Source organism: Cylas formicarius, unplaced genomic scaffold (assembly GCF_029955315.1).
Source record: "Cylas formicarius isolate icCylForm1 unplaced genomic scaffold, icCylForm1.1 PGA_scaffold_8__14_contigs__length_24414737, whole genome shotgun sequence".
Lineage (NCBI taxonomy): Eukaryota > Metazoa > Arthropoda > Insecta > Coleoptera > Brentidae > Cylas > Cylas formicarius.
Window position 1 is genome coordinate 3005781 of NW_026844361.1, and position 16211 is coordinate 3021991.

A 16211-nucleotide genomic window follows, 5' to 3' on the forward strand; every position below is an offset into this window, starting at 1 on the left:
AAGTTCTAACATTTAAACTTGTAGATTTTGGCTAGCACCAGCACTATCCTTGATTTTGCTACAAGAATTTATCGGAGCTGTTCTAACAGTCGCCATAACATTAATTTCACTAATTTCCCCAGACGATTTATTATAAGTTTTTTGCCGAACTTAAGTTGGCTTTAAGCCTACCAACTATTCTTTTTTGGGTTGTCTTCGTTCTGGATACCCACATAATACATTTGCAAAAGTTATGTAAAAGTAAAACGTACTTTATTATCCATTATACTTGTGCAAATACAGTTCATATGCTTTATGCGTCTTTTCGCGACACAGCACAAGTTTTTGTTAACAGCCATAATATTTGAAACAATTTACTTAACAAATTAAATGCTTTACTAAAATTGCCACAGCAAAATTCAGTACTTTTTGTAACATTGTTAATTCGACGAGCGAAATTCTTCAAAATAATAAATCAGAACAAAATTTGCACTTTAACAACTAAAAAATTTAAAACAAATGCAATGTGATATTCGAAAAGCGGATGCAAAACAATGACGTAAAATTATACAGTGTGTCCAATTTAAAATTTCAAAATTAAACTTTGTCATAATTTAAAAAAAACTGATAGAACTAGCCACTCCATTGGGTTGTACGTAAACAGGAGAATTGCCTAGAGACTGGCTGGTTTCCACATTTATTCCTCTTCATAAGAAAGCAAATGCTACTAGGTGCTCTGATTACCGAATTATAAGTCTGATGAGTCATGTATTGAAAATCCTACTTAACGTCGTCCACTCTCCTATATACAGAAAGCTCGAAGAGCAAGGTTCAGTTCGGATTTGGAAGTGGAATGGGAACGCGAGAGGCCCTGTTTTCTATTCAGGTCCTGATACAGAGGGCTGTGCGTACAAAACCTCCCAAGAATTTACAGTTAACCAGCGAGTACGCCAGGGACGCATATTCAATACTTACTCCGAAATAGTGTTTAGCCAAGTGCTTAGTGATACAGAAGAAGGAATTATGATCAATGGAGAGATTATCAATAATTTAAGGTATGGTCTGTTCATAGATATAAGAAAGTGACCAATTGCTTTTGAATGGGATTATCCAAGGGCGGTCATTAACATACAATGCAACAAGATTATTACCTAAAGTTTCGGAATTTAAATTGAGGTAAAATTGTGGTCCGTAATAGAAAATTATTTTATACTTACCCGTGCTTAATACATATGTGCGAGTCTAGTGTATCTCAGGAGATGCTCCGGCCCAAATGTAGAAAACACTATTCTATTAAGAATAAGGAAGTTATAAACAATGTTCATTTGACTCTTATTGAATGTGGTACCAGCAAACAAGCATCTTTAGAAGAAACGGCCACATTGACGAAAATTCCAACACCAACTGTATGGAAAATTGTGAATAATCCCATTTCAGGAGGAAAAAAAGAAGCGATGCTGACATTTTCGCGAGTGTAGATGCAAGTGATCAAGATATAATACGGCGATACCAGTTACCAGTTATACGAGGAACAAAGCATGCCTACATTAGATATCTTAATTAGCAGGCTTGAAAAACATGAAACCGGTGTTAAATGTGGCAGAACTACCTTATGGAAGTGTATTCAAGACGTGGGTTTTAGATTTTAAAAAATTGACAAAAGGCAAGTTTGAATGGAATCTTTTAAAATTCGGAAATGGCGACTGAAATTTCTAGAAAAAATTTGGATTTACAGAGAACAACAAAGGCCAATTATTTACTTGGATGAAACCTGGTGCGACACTTATGATACCCCGGAAAATGGTTGGGTTGACTCAACTGATAAGTGTAGGTTACCCGGGTCTTTCCTTAATTCGTTAGTTAGTTTTTTATATCTATGAACACACTTTATGCGGACGATACAGTTGTTATAGCAGATAGTGCTGAGGGATTGCACAGGTTCATAGACCGTGTAGTGGAGGTATGGCATGAGTCTCAACTGAGGGAGACCAAAATTCTTGTAGTTAGTAAAAACAATGAGAAACTGTACCACCAGTTTAGGGCCAATAATGAAATCTTGGAAACAACAGATAAATTAACATACTTGTGCTTCAGCCTGAACAAGGAATGGGATCATGCGCGATAGATCAAATGTAGTACAGAAAAAGTCAAAACCGTTTTTAACTGCCTCAGAACAGTCCTCAATATTACTATGAGAACACGAGTACTAAGATATTATGTATTCTCCACGCTCCTATACGTAGTGGAAGCCTGGACGTTGACAGGTGCTATATCAGAGTACTTGAAGTCCTTTGAAATGTGGTGCTATCGCCGCATATTCAGGATATCATACTCCTACCATGTCACAAACAATACCGTGATCCAGCGAATGCAAAAGCAACTTGAAGTCACACATCGTGGCTGAAAAAATGAGTGAGTGGACGGGAATGACGACTGTATATTTATTCAGGGCGGCTGTCAACAATATTGTATGGACCAACGTGAGTGCCAACATCCATAGAGGATAGACATAGAAGAAGAAGAAGACCCTGTAGCTCAGAAACGCAATGTGATAAAAAAAAATCACACAGTTTCACAGAAGAATGTATAACTTTGTGTAAATATTGGTGTTTCGTCGGTAGTATTTATTTTATGACAAATTTCGTATTGCATGTATTTATTTTCTATTAGTAATAATGCGACATTATATAAAGACTTTATTATTATTTGATTTTTATTTCGAATCTCACCGGAATCCAGGGCGGACCACAGAGCGCAGCTGCCCAATCTATCTGGGGCCGACATGTCCACCCCCTTGGTGCAAAGCGCGTCGACAACTTCCGGTAACCTGAAAAGCTAACCTCAGAAATCGGTCCGAGTGGATCGGAAAAGACATTTCGACTCGCCTACAATGAATAGCCAACTGCAGGGGCGTCTCGTAGTCAGCAGTCTTGGCGTTGATGTCCACGCCGTGTTCCAAAAGGAACACGGCCGTCTCGGCGTCCTCCTTGATGATAGCTTGATGCAGCAGACTGAAATCTTTGCCGTTACGCACGTTGACGTCGGCCTTGCCTTCGATAAGCAATGGAACGAGGTTTTTGTTGCCCGAGTTCAATGCCAGGCATATAGGTGTGTCCCCGTTAATGTCCCTCAGGTTGAAATTGACTGCCAACCTAGTGGATGGAGACTTTCAAGAGTGAAACTAACCTTTTTCGCTGCTTAAGGATATTTATAAGGGGTTTACAAGAATCTTTGGCTGTTTTAAAACCTTTTCTATTGTTGGTTAGTTAGTTTATAGTTTTATAAGAAAACTATTTGGTAAAACACGCTGTGCATGAAGTCCAATAAATAAAAAATTACTTTAGTTTGGTTAATATCATATCCAAAACGTTTTTGTTACTTTATGGTTGGGTCAGTTTTTTTAAAGATTTTATGACATTAGATGGGATTTTCGTAGGTCATCAATTGTGCTATGACCAGGTGTCGTTTTCTGACTTAACGATGATGATGACGTCGATGACAATGATGATGAAGATGATGATAACGACGATGAAGATGATGACGATGACGATGATTTCGACACCAATGATGACGAGGACGATGATGATTATCATGATGACAATGACAATGGTGAAGATGAAGACGAAGATAACGATGATGATTATGATTATCTCCAAGACGATAATGACAAAACTAACTACGAGAATATAATGATGAAGACGGCGAAGAAGATGATGACTACGATGACGATAATGACGACGACAACGTTTACGATGGTGATAATGGCCATAACGATGAGGATATAATGATGACGAAGGCGAAGACGATGATGATTATGAAAATGATGACGATGATGACGATTATAACGACGGTAACGATGGTGAAGGCGATGGCCCATGATAAAGATCACGATGACGATGTTGACAACGAAGATTATGAAGATAACGATTATCAATAGGACGATGGTGACAATTATGACAAATACGACGATAGTAAAGACAAAGGCAATGATAAAAATCACGATGACGATGTTGGCAATGTGGCGATGACGACGATAACGATGATGACGATTGGAAAGATGACGAATTTGATAATGATGACGATGTTGACAATCACGATGATAGCGATGGTGACTATGATGACGACGATAATGACGATCACGATAACGGTGATAGCGACGATAAGGAAGATGATGATGACGATTATTATTATTATTATTATTATCATCGTACCATACTATTCCAGACTGACGACCTCAGCAAGGAATAAGCTCGCACCGACTTGTACAATTTTCTTGCTCAACAAATCAGAGACTTATCACAGTCTAAATTCTCCAGAGAAATTAGACTGTTTCTTCTGGAGCATGCTTTTTACTCAATTACGGAATACACCCTTTCGGCCAAACACAAATTTTAAATCGACATATGTTTTACCTATCGATATTTACGATTTCTGTTAAATTTTAGATGCCATCGTTTTTACACTTTATGATTTATGTATTGTACTTTTGTAGTGTATGTCTATTGTATATTTTGTCACATTGCTTTCACGCATGGAATTTTTCTATTGTTTATACGATTTATTTATCCACAACCACAACTTGTCAGCGTTAATCTTTCTTTTTTCTTTTGTACTACTGACGCGCCATTTGTTGTAAACACTACCTATCTATCTATCTATCTATTTTTATTATTATTATTTTCTCTGTAAGGAAATTGGAGGGGGTGTATTGGGACAGTTTCTTAAATAAATGATAGTATCTCCAAAAGGCTTAATGAATTCAAATTAACTTGTAGTCTTTAAAACGGGATTTTCGTAGGCCATCAATTGTGCTATCAGCAGGTGTCGTTTTCTGACTTAACGATGATAACGTCGATGACAATGATGATTATGATGATGAAGATGATGATAAGGACGAATACGATGATGATGACGTAGAGTTCGACACCGATGGTGACGATGGCGATGATGATTATAATGATGAAAATGGCGACGGTGAAGATGAAGACGAAGATAACGATGATGATTATGATTATCTCCAAGACGATGATGACGATAATGACAACGACAACGTTCACGATGGTGATAATGGAGATAACGATGACGACGGCGAAGACGATGATGATTACGAAAATGATGACAACGATGACGATGGTGACCATTATGACGAAGGTAACGATGGTAATGACGATGACGATGATAAAGATCACGATGACGATATTGACAACGAAGATTATGAAGATAACGCTTATCAATAGGACTGTGGTGACGATTATGACAAAGAGGACGATAGTAAAAACAAAGACAGTGATAAAAATCACGATGACGATATTGGCAATGATGGTGATGACGACTATAACGATGATGATGATTGAAAGCATGAAGTTGACAATGATGACGATGTTGACAATGACGATGATAACGATGGTGATTACGATGACGACGATAACGATGACGGTGATGGCGACGATAAGGTAGACGCTGATGACGATTATTATTATTATTATTATTATTAAAGTTCTAGTTGTTTTATAAGTCACGAAAACATTTCGAGAAAATTTGGTAGGTTTTTCGGGTTTCATAAAACAGATATTCAGAAGTTGAGCGTTACCATCATGAAACAAAAAATGTTCAATTGGGTAGGAACGCCAGCAGCATACCTGGTTTCTCCTTCGGCGTCGTCGAACCCTATGCCCTCGTTATGTCTGATTAGAGCCTCAATGGACCGAACGGCGTTGTGTTTGACGGCGTAATGCAGGGCAGTCTGCCTCAATTCGTTGGTAAGGAGATTCGGATTCGCACCCAGTTTAACCTCGAAACGTCGTTTTTTATGAAAATTATAGTCGGGAAGCCGCCATCGACGACGCATAATGATGAATTAAACCAAGCATTCAATAATTATTTCAAACATTAATTTAACATTAACATTATAATTAAGAAAAGGATATTTCATGGTGGCATTTAGTGAATTAATTAAAAATGCTTTCTTTCTGATAGTGAATAATTCCATATTTGACTTTTTTCTGGGAAAATAACAAATAATTCAAAAATTCTTTTCTAATTCTTTTCGATTTCGAGGTTATAAATTTACAAAATTGAGACAAGAGACAAGCCTGAAATTCATGAACCCACCATAAGCGCAAAATGTACTCCGCATTCGTCGATAATTATTCAGCTAAAGATGCGTATCGATTATGCGCAGTTACCCTGCATGCCATGAACGTGTGTGCCAACAGAGCTGTTCCATCACGTTTTCGCACGTGGCGGCGTTCATAGTTTTTCACATCAAGAAATTCCGTAGAAACGCTTTTGTCGCTTTCGTTATTATTATTCATAGTATCGAATGCAAGAAAAACAAGAAAAGAAAAGTGCATAGGTGGTCGAAAGACAGCAAAAAGAAAGTCATTTTTTCTTTAACATGACAACACAGGCACCCATATTAACTAATTAAGTAATTAATTTCCACGCATCTTCACTGCGTTTTATTATAATCCTGAGCTAGTTTTGTATTCTAGCACATATTGTTTTACCATGTTTGCTTCCTGAAAAATATCGCGCTAACCTGTTGTTAAATCCGCAAAGCGAACACCCGGGCAAGAACCGCGGAAGTTTAAAAATTTAGTGGCCCGTAAGGTGTCGCCGCCATGCGGAAAATGTAGAGCTAAAAGAGGGAGAGAGCGCGCGCACGTGCGACTAAGAACGGGCTTAAAGTCTTTCGCGTTCGACTTGGGATCGATAGCACGCCGATAGTGTTGAACCCCAAAAGAAAAAACTATTGTCTCCCTACGCGTTGCGTGTGCGTGTGAACCACCTCCACCGTAGCGAGACCGTGATCCTCAAGATCGAAGAGGAGCTGCTATTTGGGGCCCCAGTCCAGCGAGACAGCAGCTACACCTGTTTTATGTTTTATTTACGTCAAAGGAGTTAGGATACTCTAGAACAGACCACTTTCTAAATGTATTTTTGTTCTTCCTTCCTTGCTGAGTTGTTTTTATTTGAGTTGCATTGTTTAATTAAAATGCTTTTAGAAATGTATTTATTTATAGTTTACGCATGTATAGAGCAATTAGTTTCAGAAATGTTTATTAATAAATTGCAATAAAACTTTCTAAAATATCTTTATTCGGAATTTATTTTATTTTTAATTTTTTCGAAACTGTAAGTTTTATGAAAAATTGCAGCAGACAAAGAAGTTTCTAGTCTATCAAAATTTATTTTTTCCATGTCACTCATGTAAAAAAAATATGCAGTGTGTTCTCACAATGGTAATTAATAATTCAGCAATATTTTACTGTTTGATCTATTTTGTTTTTTTAAGTTAGGTTTATTTTAAACAAGGAACTCCCATCGGTTTTTACCAATGGTTTTGAAATACCCTGTATCGAGCCACGAAGTGGAAAATAAAAGGGGTACAAAACAGGAGGCCTGGCTGACCAGTTCCAAAGTTCTTTCACTCATTTCGAACTTATGAACTTTTGTTTTAAAACACGAAACAGCAAAGAACCGTTGAAAAAAGGCATAGGAAAATGCAATTTCAATGCAATTGATGTATTCGAAAAAACACGAAATTTTGCATTTTTAAAAACAACGTAATTGGTTGGTCAATTTTAAACAAAAGCAGACAATTTATAAAGGCCGATTCTGTATTTCCGTTTCCGTTACATTTTAGAAAGTGGTAAGATTAAGTATAGAGTAATTGACCAAAAAATTTTGAGAGAAATATCATACAGGGTGTCAGATTTAAAATAAGAAATCGGGTGATGAGATACTTAAGATACATGTATGACAGTAATTTTTTCTATACAACAAACTTTTTTGGATGTATATCAAAGAAACCCGCAGTAATGAACCGTCCTGTGTAGCGAATAGTGTCCGGGACACTCTCCTATTATTTTCTCTACGGGCACTACAAATTACCTCAAACCTCTATAATTTCTTACCAGCACGTCCACCAACTCCCAATAATCCCGCTCGCAGGCGAGATGGAGGGCGGTCTCGCCTTCCGAGTTGACGTGGTTCAAATTCTTGACGCGACTGGCGAGAAACGCAGCAGCCCGCTTGGCCCCGCCCCCTATGAGCAACTGCACCAAGTCGGCACGCGTTGCGGAGCAGGTGGGATCCGATTGGGCGCCGCATTCGAGCAATGCCTCCGCGTAGGCGTGCTCGCCCGCCTCCCACTTCAGCAGGGCGTAATACAGGGGCGTGTACTCGTCGTTCGTTTTGACGTTTACGTTTAACTGGTCCTGAAGGGGTACACAAAAGCGATTTTACCTACCAGACAGCTTTCACGATAAATAAATATAAAATAAATGATTTTACTATGTCTATTAGTTCATTTAAAAAAGAAATTAAGAGAAAATTTATTGCATTATCGTATGCGGGCGTTTATTTGGATATTGGGCGTTCATCTATGTTCAATGTTCGGGACGAAACATCTTTCTCCTCCCTTCTTTAAAATTTCTAGTTTCTTTCTTGCCTCCCTGTTCCTAATTCATGCGTCTGTTCTGTTGAGCCGTTAGTGAGAAAGCCCTTGGAAGGAAGAGGTAAATTATTCCTTCTGCACATTAATATGTTTCTTCTGGCATGTATAAGACTAGAAGAAAAAGATCAATACACTGAATTACACTCTTACAACCCTTGGTTACCATACTGCTGGGAGACGCGAGAGTAGGAAGAAAGAAGGATAGTAAAGCCATACGGAGAAGAAATGAAACGGTTGCGTTGGTTACGAGATTATACATGACACTAGGGTGTACTGAAATTCGTAATAGACCACATAATATTAAAACAGGACGAGGATACAAGAGGTCATAGTGGAATCGAATGTAGTTCCGACCACCAAAACTGCGATTTGACGTGAAATAGGAAGTTAAAAAAACAAAAAGATCATTAAAAGCCTAAAAGTTTATTCGATCATTAAGAAAAACACTATGCCATAGAATTAAAATAAGATAGATACCCATACCTCACAACCTCACTGTGAAGAAGAATATATTTGATACCGACAATTTAATTATTTAGGACAGTATTTATAATGCTTGGTCACTATGCATAACGGACATTAAAAAGTTTGCGATAATTTGTCACATTGCCCGGTCAATATAAATACTACCATTATTTTTCTGGAAATTTTGATTAATTTATAGCATCTACACAACGTGCGTGTGGTATGACTCTCGCTGGCCAATCAGCATTAATTTTTGGTAGCTTGTCGTCCTTAGCGACTTTCCAGACCCTTTTCAGTTTTTTTTTCCATGAGTATTTATTATTTTATACTTTAAGTTGAGTTTGGCCACGTTTTGGTAAATGTATTTAACTTCGGATCTCTTAAAAGCCAAAGAGCAGAAGTAGCTTATGTGTCTCTGATAATAGGAGAGAATTTGCTAACACCACTATTTAGGAGATACGTTGCATATGGCTCGAACTAAAGATGGTATGTGGGAAGTCCAGACATTCTCAAAGTTACGCAGAACGAGCGAATCAGAACGAAGAAAACACGCTTTCTTCGCGGTTGGAACAATATCAAGAAATGGTCACCGTTTTGTCCAGCTGATGAAGAACAGAGCTCATCACTGTAGTGCGTATGAGATGTATGAAGCGGTGTTTGGAACAAAATTAAAAGTTGGCCAAGAAGTGTTTTACCTGTAAATGTCTTGTCTAATAGAAAATGTGATGAGGACTTAGACGTACTCCTAACGAATCAAATTAATTTACAGTTTATGGAAGAAGAGGCACTGGAAAATGAACCAGCGTCAAAATTTTTGGAGGGAGGTCTTCTGCTAACTCTTAATAGTTGGGTTCAATTTTCAACTTTGCTGTCTAAACCATCATTTACATTTTAAAAAACTTCAAGACTCCGTGGATCATGAAGGTTTCCTGGAAAAACCAAATCGTCAAGAAAATTAGAGCCGACATATCAAACATTAGCACTATATCAGCAAGCAATCCAAAAAATAATCTGAAAAATGGTTCAAACCTCAAATTTAATATCCACTGACGCCCAAAGGGTCGACACACTCAGTGGGCAGAGGTCGCATAGGTGGAAGAAATATATTGGCATTCGTTCTTAAAATAACAGATGAAAATATCTATAAATTGGGTACGAAACATGGAATTCTAAATGAACTGTATGGCAGGAACCAGTTTACGAAGAAAAGTACAACGTCTAGCATTATACATACTGCCCGAGCAATATAACATTTTTTTTATAATTTCTCATTTTTTCACTTTTCAAATTGCTCGGGTATTATAAATAATGTCCAATGATATAGATTAGGAAGATAGGAGGAAGCATTGAATCCATGAAAACCGAAAAAGCACCCGAGTCAGGACTATCAGCAGAATTTCTAAAAGAGGAAGTTCACTTTCTGTTAGCAATACAGCTCTACATTGGCAATTAAACAGCTCCATGATAGGGGGACAGCAAAAATAAAAGCAGGTTCGTATCCCGACAAAGATACTGTCTGTCCGGTACTCTCAAATGATAATAGCACTTGACCAAAAAGAACTAGAATTTATTACAACACGACTTCTAGCTGCAAAAAAATGAGGAATGTTAGTTAACAAATGAGAGATTAAATGTATGCGCGTAGGCCAACAAAAAAATCAGAATTCACACTTAAATAACAATGTAGAACAGTACAAGTAGGTAGACAGTACGGGTAGGACAGAGAGCGGGCTTGACGATCTAAAGACAGAAAGTTGATTGCAAGTGCGAACTCAAGATAATATTCTCAAAGTCTATCATATAGAGTGCGTCCAAGATAAGAATGTCAATGATGAAAATATTGAAAACTATAAGGGATACGAAGATAGTTAAATTACAAAAAAGCTGGAAACCCGGATTTATGATGTAATGCCCAGTACAGGGTGAATCAACAATAAAACGAGTAAAATTCATTATTCATTGATTTCAAAAGTTATGATTGTTAGGAAGTACAAATTAAAATTATTTTAAAGTATACAGGGTGCCTCAAAAACGCGCGACGAATAAATAAAAAGTAATAGTCTTACACAGAAGCGTAAATATTGGAAAATATTAAACATGCTTAATAAAAGTTGTAGGTTTTTGCAAGATCTTTCAGAAAAAAATAATAATATTTATGGCTTGTCATTAACGATTTTTTTTAATTTAAAATGACACTTTTTTGGTTAACGCTTAGTTCCGGTTCAATAACTTTCGTCTTAAAAATTTAACGAATTTTTGAATGTGAATTTATAAGACTCGAGCATCATCTACTTTCAGATTTATGAATAATGTTGACAGAACGTCATCTAGGTACTGTTTGCAAACATGAAGTTGGTGAAACGGTACAAAGAGTTTATCTGATTTAACAACTCAAATTTATTTTATGTCAGTACCGTGGATAGATGAGTCAATATACTGGAACGGAAAATTTGAAATTTGTTTCTCGTTCTTGACGCTTTGAAGTTGAAGTAAAATCCACCATTATTAACAAAAAAAAATTTTTTTCAATAAATTAATATTTCCAAAAAAATATTAATTTTGACACACACACAAAAAATACGATAGTGCCATTATTTTTGAAGGAAGAAGAAGTAAAAGATATTTGCAACACATTTGCAATATTTACCCCTGTTTGAAACTATATTACTTGGCCGTGACAAAATGACCTGTCCTAACAACTGCGCAAATAAATTCATATAATTTATTGCGGTGTCATTAAATTAAAAAAAAAACTAAGTAAGGATTTTCCCAACGTTTTTTTTAAGTTTTCAATTAATCAAATTTTTGAGGAATAAGATAAAATTTCTGAAAAACAATTCAGATTTTCTGAAGACCAAGTCAGAATTTCTGAATTAATTGAGAATCTTGGGAAAACAACCATAAACTTCTGACACAAGTCTCTCTTAAGGGACATTAGACATTAGATATACAGAGTGATACATGACAAATGATCAATCTCCAATTAATTGATATCATTTATATACTGTGTGAGGCGGAAAAAATACTTTGTTGACAACAATATGACCTAATATCGGAATGCGTAAACCGGAATGCTACTGATGAGGAAAATGGATTAGAAATTATACTTCAAGTTCAAGACATTCCCCGGTCAGTGGTAGTGGCTAATTAATGTGATACCACTAGAACACACAAGTATCATCCCTTCACTATGGAACTACATCTAGAAATTTTTCGAAAAACTTCTGCACCGTTATAAATGAAGCAATAAAGGCCGATCCAAATTTTTTGCCTAAGATAATATTTTCCGATTAAGCTTTTTGCAGTAATGGTGCAATTAATCGTTATAATATCCTTTTTGCAGAATGATTTACCTCAATTTACATTGAGACCCAACCAATGTGGTTTCAGCAAGATGGAGCTCCCCAGCATTACCATCGAAAAGTTTTAAGCAATCATTACCCACAGAAATAGATCGTTGGTCACTTAATGTGTGGTGTGGCATAAAACACTTTAAAGTTATTGAACCGATTTTTTTCGCGAAGCACTTAATATTTAAACTTCTTCAAGAAGTTGATGACCATCGAAAAGTTCTATTATTTTTTAAAAATCATTACCCACGGAAATTTTATATGTTATATGTTAAAAATTGGGTTTATGTGAATCTCCCTTACAACACCAGAAGATATGGAAAATCGGATATAGGAAAAATACCAAAGATGTGTATTCAAATAGAAGGGAATATTTTTGAACATTTATTAAAACATAATTATAATTTAAAATAAGTTAATTTGTAGTAATAGGCATATATTATTATTTACTTTTTCTATGAATTTAAAACTTGTCCGTTATGTGCATCAAAATTGCATTATGTACGACTCCAACCAAGTTGCTTCTTGCGAATTCTTATTCGGGGATAGTTAAAACCCAACTATACCAATGTTTATAATGTTTCGATACAGGGTGTTTGAAAAATCGTTTGCGCTCCGCTTAAAATCTTTGATTGCGGTTTCATTTTGATATTTGCTTTTGTTGGATAGATCTTTCAAAAACGCACTAAAACCTTATGTTTCTTATTACATCAACCTGAAAGTCATGGCCAACTGGGACTAATTTTTGATACAGGGTGCTCGAAATATCTCGGGCGCCTCGCTTAAGCTCATGGCTCAATTTTGATAATTTTCTTTTGTTGGACGGATTTCACTGAAAGACACTAACGGTTTTCCTAAAATTAAATATGTAGAAAGGATTAGATATGAATTAAACAGACTTTAGAAAGCTGTATTTTTTTAATTAAGAGGGATTTTTAATTCTCATCTGATAATGAAAATAACAGAAATATCCAAATTGATTGACGTGGGCATACTGTTTCCTTTGTAAAACCAAGTCTCCCATGGATAAGCGAATATTCGAGGGTCAAACTCGCTCGCTAATTTATATTTTAATTGTGTTTACATCATTCGAATACTAAGATTTATTAATGCTTTTGTTTTAATCGATCACGTACAAAATAATCGTTATTTATAAGGTTTGCAATATTTATTATTTTAAAACATTAAAATCTTTGGTCATTATAAAAGTACTTCTCGATTTTCCGCTTCAAAATACTGTGTCATTTATCTTTAGTAAGATCTATTCAGCAAAAATGATTATTAAAATTGAGCAATAAACAAACATTTTACAGGAGTAATTGACAAACGTCAAAATTCAAGTCGTGTTGAAAATGTCCGAAAACATCCGATTGCTGTGTTAATTATTAGTTTTGGTTTTTTACCAATTATTTAAATTAATAATTTTCTACTCCCGTCTGTAAAATACCTAATTACACACCGATGTAGCGTATTTACCACGTCAGTTTCGTTTCCGCAATTTTACCGCACGTGTTTGGGAGCAATCGGCTGTTTTCGGAGATATTTCCCACGCCTTGAATTTTAACGTTTGTCAATTGTGACGGCTATGTCAGTGAATGTATTCGTGTTGTTTTGCGAAAATGCGATTGTCAATTCCGACGCTCGTGTAGGAAAAGTATAGTATGCAACACGTTCGGTAATTTTTGTATCCGTAGAACTTTTCAACTTTTGTATTTACCATTTTCTCATAACTTTGGAAACCAATGAGGTAAGGCACTTTACTCTGTACTAGGCTTTACGGGCACAAACGTTAAATGAAACGATCGAAGCAAAAGCCACAAAGGTACGACCCCCCCCCCCCCCTTCCCAAGCCATCGTTTAATTACGACGGTTACTGTCGCATCTCGATAGATCAGAGCACCCTGGTATCGCACTCACCTGTCGAAGGAGTACGTCGAATATCGTCCTGTTATCGGCTTGGACGGCGATATGGAGGGCGGTGTAGCCCAGTTTGTTCTGAGCGTTTACGTTGACGTTTTTGTTGATGAGCTTCTCTGCGATTTTCGCGGAATCGCTCAAATTTGGCGCGCAGGCCACCAGATGGAGCGCGCTCTCGTTTTCGCTCCTACAATACGGAAGTTAGGCTTAAAGTACTATTTTTTGCGAAATTAGTGATTGAAAAATATTGACGATGTAACGTTGGAAAAGAACTTCAGTAACACAGGGCAACAACTTTTGAACTTGAAAGTTGATTTCGATATAACAATTAATGGTATAATTTAAGCCTCCTAAATTTAAATCTGATAAGCCTTTTCTTCTATGACGTAAGTTTTTTTTAATCAACATTAAAAGAATTAATAAGTCTCGGTCGATTTAAACAGTATTTTTATTAGTACAAGGTCAAAAACCGAAATAAAAAATCATAAAGTCTCAAACAATAGTTAAATCCATTTAATTTTGGACCTCTTGGTCGGAGAACTTCGTGTAGTAGATATTCTTGTATATTCCATGGCCGGAATGTGCCTTTTTAATATCCAGCAGTAATCTACCATCATTGCAACGTTCCACCGACCTTGATATCTGCGTTTCATTTCTTTTTTATCTTGGTTGAACCTCTCACCTTGCTGCTCACTCGCGACACCAAGATTTGCATCCTATTTGCCTAAATTTCTCTGTTTCTCTATTTCCTAGAAAAACTTTTATTATATCTATCAACCCATGAAACAACCTCTTTAGATGCGATCAAGGTCACAAAGTGTTGATCTTCCATTAATCGTCTTATCTGAGGACAAAAATTCCTTCCATTAATTTTGAATCTGAAAGAGCGGGAAATTTTCCACATAGATATTTAAAAACATGATCTGTCTCTAAAGCTTTAACGTGCTGCTTCATCACTCTCAATTTAGGTAAGAGATATTTTCGCGGATCAATAAGATCATCGTGAAGAATATCTTTCTTTTTCATCCACAAAAATACAGGTGTACTCCGTATATCCTGAGTGTTGACCTAGTAGAAGTCCCACAATTAAGTCACCACAAATCATCGAACTATAGTCCTTGTATTTGATTTTATCAAGCAGTAGTTCCAGATTTTCGTAGCATTCTCTCCTTTGCATAGAATGAGAAACAGGTACAGAAGCAAGAACATTTCCGTTGTGCAAAAGAACAGCTTCAATGACGGAGAGATGAGTCAATAAAAAGTCTCCAGTCCTTAGAATTGTATTTTGTACCAAATTTCTTTATAAGATTAAGATAGAATATCGGTGAACAAATTTGTTTATCTTGTGCCAGTAAATTTTTATTTCAAAGTGTAGATGCTAAAATTTCGTAGAAATCCTTAGGTAAACCTAAATCTTTCACTAACAATATTTTTCAAATTTTTAGTATTATGACAACGAACATTGCATATACAGAAATAGCAATAATCATTGTGATTTCTTGGGTCTCTCCAATAGGTAGGGACCGTCCGGTTCCATTACTCCAACCTCTTAAACCTTCTTCACATATCTTACAATGTGTGGCGCCCAAAGTTTGTCTTGGTCTACAATTTTTACTTTAAACAGGGCTTTACAACTAAATTTCTTGACCACAAAAGAACCACACACATAGCACGACCCGACGCGGCAATGTTTTGAAGAAACTATATTTTACTTTCAGCGATCCCCCGCCAATTTCAATTTTTACAATGTTATGTAATGTCCCTATTTTTAAAACAAATATTAATTAATTAGAAAATATTGCGTGATAGGAGGAGCAACATTGTTTTTCTATTAGTTTAGTCCCTATAACTTTAAAAATATGAAAAATACCAAATCACAAAATCTTTGTTGGCCGGTGTAACCAATCAAATTACTCAGAGTGGGTTTTTAAATGAAGCGTTTGAAAATATTCGCAGTTCACTCCATTATAGCTGTTTAAAACTATAAATCAAAACGAAAAGAATGTTCAATAAACAAAAACTATTAAATAGAAAAATAA

General features: G+C 36.1%; 1 protein-coding gene across 2 annotated transcripts in view; it reads right to left on the minus strand.

The window, feature by feature from the left end:
- Window positions 1–16211, minus strand: part of LOC132705809 (rabankyrin-5) — an 81616-nt gene that overhangs the window by 14388 nt on the left and 51017 nt on the right. For both annotated transcript variants that reach the window (XM_060676703.1, XM_060676704.1), the window contains exons 6-10: window positions 14173–14359; window positions 7899–8201; window positions 5619–5770; window positions 2865–3131; window positions 2709–2806 (exon numbers count right to left, since the gene is read on the minus strand). In XM_060676703.1, the coding sequence (XP_060532686.1) occupies window positions 2709–2806; window positions 2865–3131; window positions 5619–5770; window positions 7899–8201; window positions 14173–14359 (1007 nt within the window). The remainder of the gene's footprint in view (window positions 1–2708; window positions 2807–2864; window positions 3132–5618; window positions 5771–7898; window positions 8202–14172; window positions 14360–16211) is intronic.